General features: G+C 41.1%; 1 protein-coding gene across 1 annotated transcript in view; it reads left to right on the top strand.

Annotated features, from left to right (window-relative positions):
- The window catches only part of Adamts16 (ADAM metallopeptidase with thrombospondin type 1 motif 16), a 118,336-nt gene that overhangs the window by 46,712 nt on the left and 54,154 nt on the right, over window positions 1–17,470 (top strand). The window contains exons 7-9 of the mRNA XM_031360307.1: window positions 859–1,018; window positions 2,179–2,284; window positions 10,275–10,412. Of these exons, the coding sequence (XP_031216167.1) occupies window positions 859–1,018; window positions 2,179–2,284; window positions 10,275–10,412 (404 nt within the window). The remainder of the gene's footprint in view (window positions 1–858; window positions 1,019–2,178; window positions 2,285–10,274; window positions 10,413–17,470) is intronic.

Raw genomic sequence — 17,470 nt, 5'->3', positions numbered from 1 at the left:
TGAAAACAAAATAAACATTTAAGGGGGAAATTTCTTGAGTGACTATGAGAGTACTTCTTTCAATAGGGGCTATAGCTTTGAACAAGGTAGCATTCTGAAACAGAGGCATGTAAATGGATGTTCTCTGATTACCTTTAGGACACTGTACCAAACCTACCAGTGGGTCAATAATGTAATGCACCAGCTCTCATGGTATTCCTCACCCTCTATCCTCCATCCCATATAGTTCTAGACTTCATGCTCATAGTCCACTACTTCACTTGACATGTATGAATAAGGCTAATGGAATTCTATATTGTTTGATTATTAAAGTTTATTTACAAATTGACCTCTTGGTGTAAACAGGTTCTCTCTGTGTAGGAAAGTTACTGGTTTAACAGTTACATCAGAGGTGAAAATGTTGTTGGCTATGGTTGTGAATTCATTGCTGAAGAGGTATTTCCTCTCTCTCTCTTCTCTCTCTGTGTGTTGGTGTGTATGTGTGTGTGTCTCTGTTGTATGAACTACACACAAAAGATCCTATTCCAGCTACAATTTTATAAAGTGTTATTCAACGATTTTTTTTTATGAAGGATTCTTGCTCAGCTGCTATCTTCCTTAGTCATTGAATCCAAGAATCTATCAGATACATTCCAATGGATTGTGTATAGAAAGGAACATAAGTGACTTCTTTGAATCCACACAGATTTGTATAGTGCAGTTTTGGGGATGTTAAAGCATAATATGTACCTCTTATCATGTGGCTTCTGGGTTCATCTTTGCATTTTAAATCTCCACTAAGAATAGTCTGCTGTGTTGAGAATGGCTTTAGCATGCTATCTCTACATTTCTGTGGGTGTCTTGGCCTCTCTTGCCTAGCCAGGGCTGGCGATTAGTCACCATGCAGACCACACGTTAACCAGCTTCTGCCAGTGGCAATCTGGATTGATGGGGAAAGATGGAACTCGTCATGACCACGCCATCTTACTGACTGGTCTGGACATATGTTCCTGGAAGAATGAACCCTGTGACACATTGGGTAAGATTCTCCAATGTGATTTGAAGGGATGTGGGGGTGGGTCACTGTGTAGTTATCATCACCACCACCAGGAGCTTTCTTGCATGTGTCAGCTGATGTGTAGCAAGAACAAGGACCGCAGTCCCTACACCTTCTCACATAATAACTGTCTTTCCCATGTCTCCTGCCACTGCAAATGGGACAGGGAGATTCAAGCTGTCTCATAATGTTGCAAGAGTAATGGATTCATTAATATTGATGGAGATGCCACAGTAATGCTCTACTCTCCATTTCCACATTTCTCTGTAAAGACCTAACTGTCAGCAGTCTGGCAATGTTTTAAGTGTTCACACAGTGAGGCACCTTGACAATATTTTAAATGTTCAAATAGTGTGCTACTATCTAGAACTCCACAGAGATTTTTTTCTTTTTACTCTATTTGCCCCCCAAGTTCAGAGGGGTCGAGTTTTTAATATAGAAACTGCTGGAGAGGATACAGTGTAGCAGAGCTTAACTCTCTTTCTCAAAAAGGCCTTATGAGGCTGGCCCTCAGTCGAGCTTGGAGGATATATATTTTACCCACCCTGGCCAGCATGGCTGACACTGTCTGGACAGATTAAACACTGTGCTTTCCACTACTTTCTCCATCCAGAGGTCTGGAAGTATTCTATGTGTCAGGCACGAAGTATCTCCACAACCAGGTCCTAGGGACAACTCCAGATGCTGAGAACCCGGTGTGGTTTCTGGGCAGATGACTCTTCATGAGTGTTGTCACAATTCCTCACTGGGGACATCAGCATGCCCTGTGTAATTGCCATCAGTGAAGTCTCAGAACTCTAGTGATTTAATACTGCAGAAATATAAAGGACAAAGAAGGAAAGCTCATGGGAGACATGAGGAGAAACCATGCTGGACTTTTATTCCAACTTCAGTTTTTCCAGGAACAGTGCATAAAAGCTCAGGTTGTTTCTCACAAGTCAGAGTCCATGGTCCTAAGGATATATAAGATACATCCCCTTCTACCACATTAATATATCATGACTACCCAAGAGTAGCTCATCTCACATTTCCCAAATGAAGATGAGGACCAAACTTTATCAAATATCAGAAAATAAAACTACCATCACTCATTATAAATCAACACTATCATATTATATTCTCTTTATATTTATGTCCTACAGGGTTCGCACCCATAAGTGGGATGTGCAGTAAGTACCGCAGCTGCACAATCAATGAAGACTCAGGACTTGGATTGGCCTTCACCATTGCCCATGAGTCTGGACACAAGTAAGCCTGTCTCATTGGAGGAGGAGGGATGTCATCTTCTGACTGGATGATATCTGCATTTCTGGGTTGATCTCATGTGGGTTCGTCTCATTTTCCAGTAGGTTGCTCTTATGGTACTCCATCAGACTGGACAGAGGAACGAGTCTTCTTGGTAGCTGCTCTGGAGTTTTGTTCACACAAACACATACATGTATATACATATGTATATATACATACATACATGCACACATGAACTCATATATGCTGTGTAAACATGATATACTTGTAAGTATACAAGTGGAGCTTGTCAGTGTGGCCACTGAGAAGTTGGCCCTATGAGGACCTGGTTGATTTTCTGTCCTGACCTTGACTTCTGAGCTATTACTTATAAAGTGAAGTAACATCAAGTTGTTTTATTCCACATACACACACACCCAGAAGAGGGGAGAAAGTAACCCAGCATGAGGAATAATCCTTGGTATCCTTCATCCACGTAAAAAAACCCTTATATTTATATTTACAATAGCTTAGAGAAATTGTTATTCCTAGGTAAGATTTTTATGCTTATAATCCTGTCAGCTGATTCACTTTGGGGCATGGTCTACTGAAGAGTTGTGAAAGGCCCCATTACCTCCCAAACTGCTCTGGACATCCTCTGTGTGTCTTGAGGACTATGGAGGTCAGCTGACATCATAGACTTTATTGCTTGCCATATTGCCACACTACTTGAAATTTCTCTCAGAAAATTTACAACTCAGAATCCCCCTTTTCTGCTAACCATCTTTCTTGCAATTTAATTTTCCTGACAACAGGAAAATAGACAGTGTGTTTGTGATTTGTGTTTTGACAAAGCTAATTTTTCCATCTCCAAATTGGAAAATGGATTCAGTACACATATTCTCAGATTCATGAGCCTACAGATGTGCTCAAATGCACACACACACACACACACACACACACACACACACACAACAGATGCAAATATGCATACCTTTATTCAGTCACATGCTATGGAGGCTGACTTTGGCCATGTCAACTGTTGACCCTAAAGCAAAGCTGTACATCTGCTTACCAATCCTTCATTATCACAGGTAGTGATTGATGATTTCATTGCCCAGAAAATTACACCTACACTCTATAAGGCTTTCAGTTAAGACATAATTGTATTTTAATTGTCTTCTGAAGTTAAAAACATTCATTATTATAATAACACTAGGCTCTTGCTGTCCTCTCAACCATACCTTAACTTAATTAAACAATCAAGGCAAGAAATACTTAAGTCACTGAGAACTCAGCCCACTAGAGTTGATAAGCAGAGAGATATGAGCATTGGTTGTACTAGTCACTGCTGCAGGTGGCTAATTTAACTGAAATTCAGCTTGATTCTTCCTCAGTTGAACTCTAAGTTTCCAGTCTCAACTAACCCAGTCGCTGGACTTAAAGAGCTTTAAAGCAAGCCAGCTCTTGCACCATCGCCCAGCTTAGTGATTCTCATGACCCTTTGGGAAGATCCCATGGTCATATTGGGTTATTCATTGTCATTCCTCTTGAGAGTTCTTGTATTTGAAATCTACTGGCATTTGACCATCTCCCTACCACCCTACCACCATACATATATCCCTGCCGTTAGTGTGTGATGAGGTCTCTCTATTGGGTGATGTGTCAGGAACACAATGCATGTTTGTTGTATAGAAAGCTTTGTTATCCCACTTTACATAGGGACAAACTGAGGCTCCGTGAGTTCAACAGTTTGCCCAGGACCACACACCTCAGGTGTGATTGAACCAAGGTGTTGACTAAGCCTCTTCCCTACTCCACATCTCCTGATCACTCCAGAAATCTGTCTCTTAATCTCATCCTATGTGGGGTCTCCACATCTGTCCCTGGTGAAGAAGTCTGTGTCAGAACTGTGGGCATCTGGTCCTACCTACAGTCACCTTCATCTTCCAAAACAAAGTCAGCATCTGGATGGCATTGTTCCATTGCTCCACTCAAGGGCATCTCACCTCCTTAGCTACACTGTCCAAACAGCCTGCACCATTTACTGAGACTGCTCCCTGTTCCTCACCCTGGAGATAGGTTAGTGATGAATAAGTACTTTCTTATAGCAATGACAGGACTCAGAGAACAGTGGAAGACATGAGAGGCACTCAATATTGAGTATACCTTAAAAAAACACCTTATCTGAAATTATGCTTGTAATTTTTGTCTTCATGTTGTTAATGTTTAATTATATATGTTTCATGGTGAGATGTGTTTCTTACATATATATTATTGTACCCTGTTTTATTTGCACTTTCCATTGATCTTCAGTATATCCCATTATCATGGGAGTCTGCTTCCTGCCTGTAGCCCCTTCCTGATTGTCATATATATATATATATATATATATATATGTGTGTGTGTGTGTGTGTGTGTGTGTGTGTGCACATGTGTGTGTATGCATATACATGCATTCATATTTTCTGTACAAGAGAAAGCACACACCATTTTATTTTCTTTCCCCGTTATCCTATCTTGTTCCTCATCTCTTTATATATCTTCCTCCACCTTCTTAGTTCACATTATACTTTCATTTTATATGCATGTATATATCTATATAGGTAGGTATGTATGCATATGTGAGTGTACTGGCTACTTTTGTGTGTCAACTTGACACAAGCTGGAGTTATCACAGAGAAAGGAGCCTCCCTTGAGAAAATGCCTCCATGAGATCCACCTCTAAGGCATTTTCTCAATTACTGATCAAGGGTGGGAAGGCCCATTGTGGGTGGTGCCATCCCTGGGCTGGTAGTCTTAGGTTCTATAAGAAGGCAAGCTGAACAAGCCAGGAGAAGCAAGCCAGTAAATAACATCCCCCATGGCCTCTCCATCAGCTCCTGCTTCCTGACCTGCTTGAGACCCTGTCCTGACTTCCTTTCGTAAAGAGCAATATGGAAGTGTAAGCTGAATAAACTCTTTCCTCCTCAACTTGCTTCTTGGTCATGATGTTTTGTTCAGGAATAGAAACCCTAACTAAAACAGCATGTATACAGATATTTAAATCTAGACTTCAAATACAAGAGAAAACAATTTGTCTTTCTGAATCTGGCATATGTAACTTAGCAAAGTGACCTCCAGGCCAATACTTTTTATTTGAGTCAGAGTCATTGTTGGAAGATTGCCCTTGAGTCAACAACCTAAAATGGAGATGCTAGTATTGACTGTTTTATTCACAGGCAGTATGCCTAAAGGTATGAACAGGAGACATCTAAGTCTTACGCATTATTAAGGATTAAGGGACAGATAGTATTTATTATTTAGCCTATGTGATGATAACCATTTTAAATAGAGTGCTATGGTACATGGGAAATAAGTTTTATCTGGGATATATAGCTTGAATTAGACTTCTCAATGACCAATACAAACCTTATCTTTGAGATACATCTATTCTTTCTTCTGTTACTTTAACATTGATATCATATGTGGTCTGTGTGGCCCATTTATGTGATAGACACATTTCTCATGTCTGTGCATGGTGTATTGATTGGAAAGATAACTCATGATGTAGTAAGGCACAGATTCTGTAAGCACCCAAATCACATGGGCTTGGTGAGAACACCATCACATACTCACCTTTACCTCGTAGCCTGTGAGTGTGCCAGAATTCTCCCAGGACATGCTTTAGGTAGCCAAAGTTCCTAGTGTATTTCTTTGATGTTTAATACCTACAAAATTTGAAATTTGATCATTGAAAACACCTTTCAATTAAAAAAAATGAAAATCAGGAAATCTCCAGGCAGCAGGCATTGTTATTTGAATTCCTTAGAATGTAGGCTGAAACGATAGTAAAATTATCTAGGTCATGTGTCGGGCTGTAACATTCTCCTCTGAAACCAGGTCAAGGGCCAGCCAAGACAGCGTGCTTTGGCATTTGGTTGTCATTGCTCTCTCCCTGTGCAGCCTCCCTTCTGGGATTTCAGCCCAAATCCTTCTCACAGCCATGACATATTTCCCCTGCCATGTGGTTGCCTTAGCCTTGATTAATTGCCTTTAATAGAACTTCAGAGAATGGGTGGAGGTTAGAATGATCACATCCACATCACCCTTGGTACTGACCAGGAATTTTGCAGAAATCTAACAATATTTGCCTGCAAGATCTCCTTGGATACACCCTCCAATCACCTTATAGTTAGACCATTGCATGGATCCTATGGGCCTTGATGTCTACATGTCTGAGCTCTTGGCTTTATTCTGGATAAAGGGCTCTCCCCAGTCCTTTATTTTATCTTTATCAGTGTAGAGTATAGTAAGGTAGCAATTATAAGTCAAATGTTTAATGCCACATAAGAAATGGTGTTTAGAAATATTATTTATTCTTTATCTTTATTATTATTATTTTACTTAGTTACATTCCAAAAGTTGCTCTCTTCCTGGTCCCCCCCTTCCCAAGTTCTTTACCCTATCTCCCCCACTCACCTTTGAAAAGGTGCTCTTCCACCTGCCCACCTACCCTGTCTCACCCCCACCAGCATCCCTTTTCCCTGGGGCACCAAGTTTCCACAGGATTAAGTGTGTCCTGTCCCACTGAGGCCATACAAGTTGCCCCCCTGTCACACATGTCCCTGGAGCCATGGACCAGTCCATGTATGCTCCTTGGATTTTGCCTTAGTCTCTAGGAGCTCTGAGGGATCCCAGCTAGTTGACACTGTTGTTCTTTCCATAGGGTTGCCATCCCTTTTAACTCCTTCAGTCCTTTTTCTAACTCTTCCATACTGGTTCCCAAACTCAATCCAATGGTTGGCTGTAGGTATCTACATTTGTCTCAGTCAGTTGCTGGTAGACCCTTTCCAAGGGCAGCCATACCAGGTTCTTTCCTACATGCAAAATATGGCCTCAGTAGTAGTATCAGGATTCTGTGTGCACACATGAGATGGGTCCTAAGTTGGGCTGGTAACTGGGGTAGCCTTTCTTTCAGTTTCTGCTCCATTTTTGTCCCTGCATTTCCTTTAAACAGGAGCAATTCTGGATTAAAAATTTTGAAGGCGGATGGGTGGCCCCACCCCTCAACTGGGGGTCATGTCTATCTACTGGAGGTGGTCTCTTCTGGTTCCATCTCCCCACTCTTGAGAATTTCGGCTAAGGTCATCCCCATCAAGTCCTGGTAGCCTCTCATATCCCAGATCTCTGAGACCTTCTAGAGGTTCTCCCTGCCCTCTAACTCCTACTGCTACACATTTTGATTTCTTCTTCTGGCCTTCTGGGCATGCCACCTGTCTCTCCCCACATCTGAACCTGACCTACATTTCTCCTCTCCACTCTCCTCTCCCAACCAGTTTCCTCCCTCCCTCTGCCTCCTGTGATTATTTTGTTCCACTTCTGAGTGGGTTTCAGGTATCCACACTTGGACCTTACTTCTTGTTAAGCTTCCTACAGTTTGTACATTGTATCATGGGTATTCTGAACTTTTTGGCTAATAACCACTTACCAGTTAGAACATACCATGTATGTCATTTTGGGTCTGGATTACCTCACGCCAGATGATATTTTCTAGTTCCATCCATTTGCCTGTAAAATTCATGATGTGCTCAATCTTCACTAACCTTACATCTGATAGAGGGCTAATATTCAAAATATACAAAGAACTCAAGAAGTTAGACTCCAAAAAAACCTGAAAAAAAATTAAAAATGGAGTAGAGTGATAAACAGACAATTCTCAACAGAGGAATATTGAATGGCTGAGAATCACTTTTAAAAACATCCACCATCCTTAGTCATCAGGGAAATAAAAATCAAAATGACCCTGAGATTCTACCTTACACCAATCAGAATGTCTAAGATCAAAAATTCAATCAACAGCACATGCTGGAAAGAATATGAAGAAAGAGAACTATGCCTCTGTTACTGGTAGGACTGCAAACTGGTACAACCACTCTAGAAATCAATCTGCTGGTTCCTCAGAAAACTGGAAATAGCTCTACTTGAAGACCCAGCTATGCCACTCCTGGAAATATACCCAAAAGATACTCCCCCATACTTCAAAGACACATGCTCCACTATGTTCATAGCAACCTTATTTGTAATAGCCAGAAGCTGGAAACCACCCAGATGTTATTTTTAACTTACATTGTCATGTGGTTCTAAGCAATCATCTAAGTACACACTTGTGTTATCAACCTCTGTAGAAGGACATGTTCTCTTGTTCTCTTTAGAGCCCACCCCATACCTACTAAAAGTCTTCCTGCCTATGTGTCTTCCATCTGCTCATCACGGGAATATTGATAGTTTCAATGAATCAAGTAACCAACCTCCCCACTTCTACTTTCTCTCAAGAGCCTTTCCTTTGGGTCTCATTCACTCAACACCTGTTCTTGGAGAATCAATATAATGACAGAGTAGTAAATAGCAGTGCCCAATAGTGAGTGGGTCCTGGATAATATGCTTACAGTAGTAGAGGTTTTCAGAATGTGTAGCTCTTCCACATGCCCCAGGCTTTCCTTCAAGGCAGTTTGGAGTACTTCCTGGAAGAACAGAGTCCTTCAGCAAGCAAAACTCTGGGAATTTAAGAGATGCAGAGCTTTGTTAGGAGGTGGCTACTTGAGTCACTTGCCCCACTAGGCTCAGGGCTGCAGTGTCACAACTCTCTGAAGAATATACTGTTTGGCAGTGAGAAATGCATGAGCATCTGTGGCACCCTCATTCATAGCTACTGAGGCTTGAGATGTGTCCATGCAGGAGGTCGGGGTAGATCCCTCAAACTGTTGTGGTTTCCCCTCAGTCAGAATGGGCACAGATTTAAACAGTTCCCACCTATGCTTGCAACCTTGCACACTCTTCACAGAAAGATGCTCTGCAGAGAGATGTAAATATCGGGTCAGGGAGTTTAGGGCCGCCTATCTGCCACAGCATGAGGCTGAGGGGCTAGTGCCAAGGAGCAGCCCAGCATGGTTGTGGAGATGGATGTTATCTCCCTGATGAGTTACATGTGGCTGCTCAGTATTGTTGAAACTCGCTCAAACATCCACATTGCCAGGGATGCTTATCTGAAAACCTTAAATGCCTGAATCTTTTTTTTTTTTTTTCTGAGTCAAGAACCTCTGGCTTAAGCCGGGCGGTGGTGGCGCACGCCTTTAATCCCAGCACTTGGGAGGCAGAGGCAGGTGGATTTCTGAGTTCGAGGCCAGCCTGGTCTACAGAGTGAGTTCCAGGACAGCCAGGGCTATACAGAGAAACCCTGTCTCAAAAAACCAAAAAAAAAAAAAAAAAAAAAAAAAAAAAAAAAAAAAAGAACCTCTGGCTTGAAACCTGAATTCTCTATTTTTTTCTAATTAAAATTTTCATTTTATTTTTTTCAATAATTCCATACACGAGTAACTGTATTTATATAATTTCTCCCCCTCCAACTGTATGTAGCCTACTCCCTCTTAAATTCATGACTTCTTTGATTCTTCTTGTTACATATGTACACGCATGTATGTATACCCATACGTACACAGATGTATACACATATGCACATATGAATACAACCTGCTGAGTTGACTTAATGCTAATTGAAAGTTACAAACATGAAATTTCAACAAGATGATCACCTAAACAAACCTAGGACAATGACACCAGCTGACATTCCAACATGGATGGTGGAGAGTTACATGTATTTAATGGTTACTGAAAGAGTAAAATTCAGTATACTCCAGGGGAACCTCCCTGATGTCAAATCTGAAGTGATCAGCCCTAAGCACACACACATATGACTTCCATATTTCTAACAAATAGCTCTGAAACCTCCACCAGTCCTGGTGGTGCCTGTGGGTTCTGATACACTGAGTTTTGATATGCTTCTCTTGAAGCTATGCGATGAGTCATTCTGTCTTCCAAAGGCTCTGGGAGCACACAAATGTCCTCCATCGTCTGACTTATATGATTCTGTTTCTGAAGAGGGATGGTCTTCACATCCTCCAGTTTCCCTCTCAGTGTGTATTGGATACTATAACACAATGTGTGATTTGAAATGACCACTTTCTTCCTTCCTCAGCTTTGGCATGGTCCATGATGGAGAAGGGAATATGTGCAAGAAGTCTGAGGGCAACATAATGTCCCCAACACTGGCAGGACGCAATGGTGTCTTCTCCTGGTCCTCCTGCAGCCGTCAGTACCTGCACAAGTTCTTAAGGTATGGATGCCTTGAGCTGGCTTTGTGACCACTCTGAACTTTTGGGGACCTTTTCCCATCAACATTCTGGATTGTTTAAATTCTTAAGTCATATGTTTATATATTGAAATTATATTTGTTCTTTGTTCTTTATTTGTTCTTTGTTCTATTATCTTCTCTCATCCCCTCTCCCTTACATTAAGCTATTCTTACTTCTGACAATTCCTACCATCTCTGTCTCTATCTGTATGTTTCTCTGTCTTTGTCTTTATTTCTGTCTCTCTCTATCTCTGTCTTTCTGTCTCTCTGTCTCTCCACTGTTTTTGTGTACATTTGCCTAAGTGTGGGAGATGTGGGGTGGCACATGAGTGTGGGGGCCCAAGGTTGAGATCATGCATCGTTTTTCAGTTGCTTCCTACCTTTATTTATTTATTTTTTGAAACAACATTTCTCTGTGAAGCTGAAGCTCAGGTTTGACTATGTTGGATTACCCATGAGCTTCAGGGATCTGTTAGCTCCCCTCCCCTACCTCACTACAAGGTTGTGATTGCAGGCATCTATTGCTTACCTGGATTGATATATAGGATGCAGAGATCTACATTCTGGTCCTGTGTGTGGTAATTTTCTATCTAGGCTATCCCTCAGTCCTCCATATCACTCTCTGTTGCCTTTTCTGGCTTGGTGGTGGTGGTGGTGGTTTAATTTTGTGACTTAGTGAGTTTAGTTGGGGTGGCTTCTATTTGCTAGGGTAAGGGTTATTTATTGGAACATGGATATGTTAATAGTGGCTACACCACTGAAGAAAATGATTCTGCTTCCCCATAGTGATCTTTAAACAGCTAAAATCCTCAAGAGAGCTGGGACTCCATGATGGGATGTCAACAGGTCCTAGTCTTGTCTTTTCAGGGAACCACAGTTCCTATGAGCTCACGGATGTAGTAGCCACACCATTTCAAAAGGATATTGGTGTTTCATAAAACCCACTTCCCTCCCACACTCTGCAGCCCCTGGCTCATATATTCTTTCTGTACTCTCTTCTATGGTTGTTCCCTAAGGACTAAAAGGGCCTAATTCCATATCCCACTTAGAGCTAAGCATTCACAGCCACTTACTTTGGACTTTGACCAGTTATAACATTCAAGCTAACTGCAGCCACTTGAAGCAGGCTGCTCTGAGCAATGGAAAGCAGCATTGATTGGCCTTGTGGTTGGTCCTCATTTGGACTTTTCTATCCTGGTTCCTTCCACTGGGAGTTTTCTGTGATCCCCACAGCATGCTGGGGGCAGTTGCAGTGTCTTTAGCTCTTTCTTTTTCCAGTGTAAGTGAATCTTTCAGTAGTGAGGAAGAGCTTGCCCTTTAGAGTGGCTCTGCTCTAACTTGTATTAGAAGGGAAGATTTGGATTTACCCAAAATATTTCCCGAATTTTCTGGTTCTTGTCCCAGATTTTACAAAGGTCTCTTTCACTTCTATGTCTATGACACAAACACATCAGCATTTTTAGAAATTTAAATTACCATCTGACAGCTTGGAAAATTAGAGAATGAAAATTTGGATATGCAGTAAGAGCTCGCATTGTGAAAGAGTCCAAAGGAAGGTAAAGAAACTGCTGCCCAGTCACAGAAAAATCATTTGAGGACATTTGAAGGGCACGGCAATCTTCAAATTAGAACATTGTTCTCAAAACTATTGAGATTCTATGATTAATCAATGGAAGAAGAGGCTCTTGGTCCTGTGAAGGCTTGATGCCCCAGTGTGGAGGAATGTGAGGGCAGGGAGGTGGGAGTGGGTGGGTGGGTAGAGGCACACCTTCATAGAAGCAGGAGGAGGGGGGATGGGATAGGGAGTTTCTGGGGGGGGATTGGGAATGGGGATAACATTTGCAATGTAAATAAATAAAATATCCAATTAAAAAAAGATTCTATAATTAAAATCCAGTTTTGCTCACCAATACTGAAAGAGGAAAAGTAGATGTTGAAGCACCATGGTTTGGTTTTCTGGTAATCAATAAAACAGTCAATGATTTTTTTTAATGAAACTATCTTCAGCAACTTTACTAATTTCTGAAGATTCTTTTTTACTTATAAATAAATGTGTAATATTTTATGCTGTCATTTCTTAATATCAAACTGTACAGAGGTTCATTTAAACTGAAAACAGGATTTCAAATTAAGCAGTTTCACATGCATAAAATCTAGAGTTTTCCACCATAAGGAACCCCAGGCTGCCTGCCTGCCTGTCTGGTGTGTTTGCTGGCTCCCTGATTTCCAATCGTCCAAATAGCGTTCTATCTTTCACCATTAGGTGGCCATTGGGACACAGTCCCAGCCATGAGTAAGATGCTGCTGATGTCCTCCAACAGCCCAGCATGTGGGAAATGGAAAAACAAGTAATAAAGGAACCTGATGGGCCTGGGGTGGCCAGCACAGCCTTTCTCCGTTCTCGGTGGAGTGGAGAAAGACAGACACTTGCTTGGAAAATTCTCCCAGTGAACTCATGTGTCACTTCCCATTAATACACACAAAGCTCTTCAGTTACTCATGTCTAAATCGGGTCCATAACCCAGGGAGACTCTGGCCTGCCATTCAGTTACTCATGTCTGCATCCAGGAGTCAGTGACCTGAGTAGACTCTCGCCTGCCATGATGCATTTCACAACACTGACTCGTCTTCAGTTTATTAGTTTTCTCAACTTAGAATTCTGTCCTAGAGAGCAGTACCTATGGCTGCCCTCGCCCCAGTGTGGGTGGGTCTGTGAGTTTAGTGCATTATGCATGGGACAGGGACCACCTTGAGGGATTGTAGATGCAAGAGAGCTCAGATTCCCCTGCCATAGTCAGTGCTATTTGGTGGAGAAAATGGAATTCCCACTGAGACACCATTGAGGTGATTTCCATTTTCATTATATCTAGATGCTGTCCAGTGTTCACATTGAGGAATGTTAACCATGGCTGATGCTCATGCTGAAGATAAAAAATGAGACAACAGGGCCCACCACACAGGGACAGGAAGATAAAGGGATGAGTTAGCAGGCAGAGCAACACTTATCTAAATTCACCTCTTAAAAGCATTTGTGTTAACATATTTATGTTTTCTGAGAGCCCCCACTTTCTTGGAATAAGCTGCTATGACTGAACTGAACAATACCAAACTCATTATAGTATATGATGTGGTCATTGGGATGGTGAAGGTTTCTGAGATTTCCTCAACCTGTCTCTGGCCTCAACAATTGTTTTCATGTTATTTCTGTTCTGGCATAGCACACAGACAGACAATGATGATGGGACTCACTGGGTTTTCTATGGTGGTCAAAGCCTGGAACTTCTCTCAGGTGAGGCTACAGAACCTTGATATAGACACCTCAGCCTTCTCTCGCCAATACCTCACCAAAAATGGCAAGTCTCCAAACACAGAGTTCTGAGGGTTACTTCTTCTCATCTTTTTAACTTGTGAAATGACTCTTGGGATACATGTATGAGAGATTCATTGTAGTTACACAGACATTGAATTAGTTCATTCATTTTTATTGTATGAACATATAACTTCTAAAAGTGATAAAAAAAAAACCTGGACCATTTTATGTAACAGCCAAAGTTATTTTGCATTGGGTTTTGTGAAATGTTTAAAAGTTATCTGACAATGTAGGGCTGATATATCTCTCAAGCCTCTATTCTGTCTCATCTGTCCATCTGAGCTTCTGTGAAGACAGCAGGAGTTTAACCACCATAAGTTTATAACAAAATCTTGAAACCAGAAAATGTATTGAGAACATCCGTGTAATTTGATATGTGGATGTCTGGTTACTCAAGCTTCATTTGTTAAAGAGTAGTTCAGTATATCTCTAGGGGACTCTTTCCGTCCTGGATTGTTTTGCCCCACTGATGGAGTTATCTGTTTGTTTGGTCCTACAATCTTTTTTTATGATTATTGTGAGTTTCCACAAAGTATTAAAATTGGGAGACTATTACCCTTCAGCTTTGTTCTTATCCTTAAATTTTGTGCAAATTATTGTGGATCTCTTTGCTCTTCACATAAATTTGAGAACCAGTGCTCATAGCCATAAAATGACTTGTTTGAATTCTTATTGTAATTACACAAAAGCTACAGATCAAGACAAGAAGAGACAGACACCATCCCTATGCCACTGGTTCTGCTCCCTCTTTAAAGACATTGGGCATTTCCCATTCATTCAGTCCCCTGGTTCCTTTCAACAGTTTCGTGCATATCAAGTTAAAGTTATACATACTTGTCTAGATTTACACTCCTGATTCATTTTTGAAGCACCAATGTAAACGACACTATGACACTATACTTGTAATTTGAGTCTACTTTTCCTTGCTGGTTCATATAAAGCAATGAGTTTTGTATATTAGCCTTTCATGTTGCAGCTTTCCTATGTACACCTTATTATATCCTAGAAGTGTCCTTGGTGCTTCCAGATTTTCTCCCTAGACAGTCATCTGCACACATAGACAGTCTCCTTTCTTGTCTCCCTATTTGCAGACAGTCCCTTTAGCTGCTTCCATTGTCAACTTGGCTAGGACATCTAGTACAGAGTTGTAAATGATCAATGAGACTGGTCTTAATGGGAAAGTTTCATCTTATGCAATACTGATGATGAATTTAGCCTTTGAAGATATTCTTTATTGAGTTGAAGGGACTTTCTTCTTCTTCTACTTTGCTAGGAATGGGTGTTGGAGTTTACTGCATTTTGCTTGCAGCTGTTGATAAGGTTATATGATATTGACAAAGTGGATTATGCCAACCCTCTTTAAAAATTATTTTAAATCTATTTTATGTGTATGGATGGTTTGCCAACATGTGAGTGTCTGTACCATATGAATGCCCAGTATCCACAGGGCAAAAGAAAAAAAAATGTTAGATCCCTTGGAACTGGATTTACAGACAGTAGTAAACTACAATATGGGTGCTGGGAATCAAACCCAGGTTCTGTAGGAAAGCAGGCAGTGCTCCTAAGTACTGAACCGTTTCTGCAGCAAGCTCTCTAACTGACTTTTGAATGTTGAACTAGGACTGAGCCCACATGGCTAAGCTGTATCCTATATTTTTGAAGCTAGGATTAGGATGACTTGTTTGTAATATATAATTCATTTTATATATTTTTTGATTCTTCACTAATGTTTTTTAAAGACTTTTACAACAATCTTTATGACAGATTTTGCTCTGTAATTTCCTCTAATATCTTCCTCTGGATTTGGTTTTGGTAATGCTGACCTCAGACTTGGTTCTACCCACATCTTCTGAAGAGACTGAAGAGAACCACTTTACCCCACTATGTTTGGAGTAATACACAGTGAACCTTTAGGACCATGCATCACTTTTGATTCAGACCAGTGATCTACACAGTGTGGAATCTGAAAGTAACATCATGGAAAGAACAGCCAAAGATCTCCTAGTCAATTGAGATAACACTTAAAGCTTGTAGGATTCAGTCTGTCATAATTATAACATTTGAGTTTAGCAAGATGTTTAGCAAGATGTGGGCAATGAGAACTTCAGGAAAGATGTATTAGCTACTTGCAAGCATAAAACTATTAAATGTTCACAACAAATACAAATCAGCCATATACCTGTATAACAAGGAATTTTATTAATTAAATTTTGTTGCTGTAATATCACCTGAGAAAAGTGCTCTGAATTCACAGTTATAGATATTTCAACTATGAATTGCTAGTTTTGAGCATGAGGTAAGGCAAATTACCCTGGTGTAGTGTGTGTTGAAAGAGGCTCCTCACTTCACAATGGCCAAAAAGCAGAGAGAGAAAAGGGAAGGGTGGGGATGATCAACTATTACTTCCTTCTTTTTTTTTAATTAGATTTTTTTTTATTTATATGTCATACGATATCTCCTTTCCCAGATTCCCCTCCAAAAAACAAACAAAACAAAACAAAAAACAACCCCTCAAAAAACAAAAAACAGCAAGAACAATCTCCTGTTCCCTTCCCCCTCCCCCCTGCTCGTCACCCCACACTCTCCTGCTTACTGGCCCTGACATTACCCTACACTGCAGCATAGAACCTTTACAGGGCCATGGGCCTCTCCTCCCATTGATGATCAACTTGGCCATCCTCTGCTATACATATGCTGCCAGAGCCATTAGTCCCACCATGTATACTCTTTGGTTGGTGTTTTAGTCCCTAAGGGCTCTGAGGGTACTAGTTAGTTCATATTGTTGTTCATCCTAAGGGGCTGAAAATCCTTCAGCTCCTTGGGTCCCTTCTCTAGCTCCTTCACTGGGGACTCTGTACTCAGTTCAGTGGATGGCTGTGAGCCTCTACTTCTGTATTAGTTGGGTACTGTCAGAGCCTCTCAGGAGACAGCTATATCAGGCTGGATTGTCCTTCCTTCAGTCTCTGCTCTGTAGTTAGTCTCTGCAACTCCTTCCGTGGGTATTTTGTTCCCCCTTTTAAGAAGGAATGAATGGTCCACATTTTGGTCTTCCTTATTCTTGAGTTTCTTGTGGTTTGTGGATTGTACTTCTTGTATTCCGATCTTCTGGGCTAATATCCACTTATCAGAGAGTGCATACCATGTGTGTTCTTTTGTGATTGGGTTACCTCACTCAGAATAATATTCTCCAGATCATCCACAACTATACCTGACTTCACAATATCCAGGGGGGAAGATCATCAGTGTGTTAATCCATTGATTAAGTCAATGAACTTAGAAGCCAGTCACTTCCCAATAAGCTCACTAGTTGGAGATCAAACTTGAATACATGAACCCTTTGATGGGATACTTCATACCCAGACCCCCTTAGAGATGTTGTGTTTTGTGTTGTCAACAAAAGAATCATTGGCTGGACTCTAGTGACCTACCAGTGAGGTTTAGCAGGATTTAATCCCTTCTGGACTTGGAAGTCTACTCAGTAATCACCCTGAGTACAGATAATGGCTATTGGATATTCAGAAAGTCATTGGAGAGGAAGCTATAGATGCTGTGCATGTATGTTCAACCTGGGCAGAGAAGAGGAGAGGTGAAGGAAGGGAGAGGAAAGAGGGAATGAAGGAGGGAGGGAGAGAGAGGATAAGAGGGAGAAGGGGAAGGAAGGGAAAAAGGG

This window comes from Mastomys coucha, unplaced genomic scaffold (genome assembly GCF_008632895.1).
Source record: "Mastomys coucha isolate ucsf_1 unplaced genomic scaffold, UCSF_Mcou_1 pScaffold8, whole genome shotgun sequence".
Taxonomy (NCBI): Eukaryota; Metazoa; Chordata; class Mammalia; order Rodentia; family Muridae; genus Mastomys; species Mastomys coucha.
The sequence above is the reverse complement of the archived record's forward strand: the minus strand, read 5'-3'. Positions and strand labels throughout refer to the sequence as shown.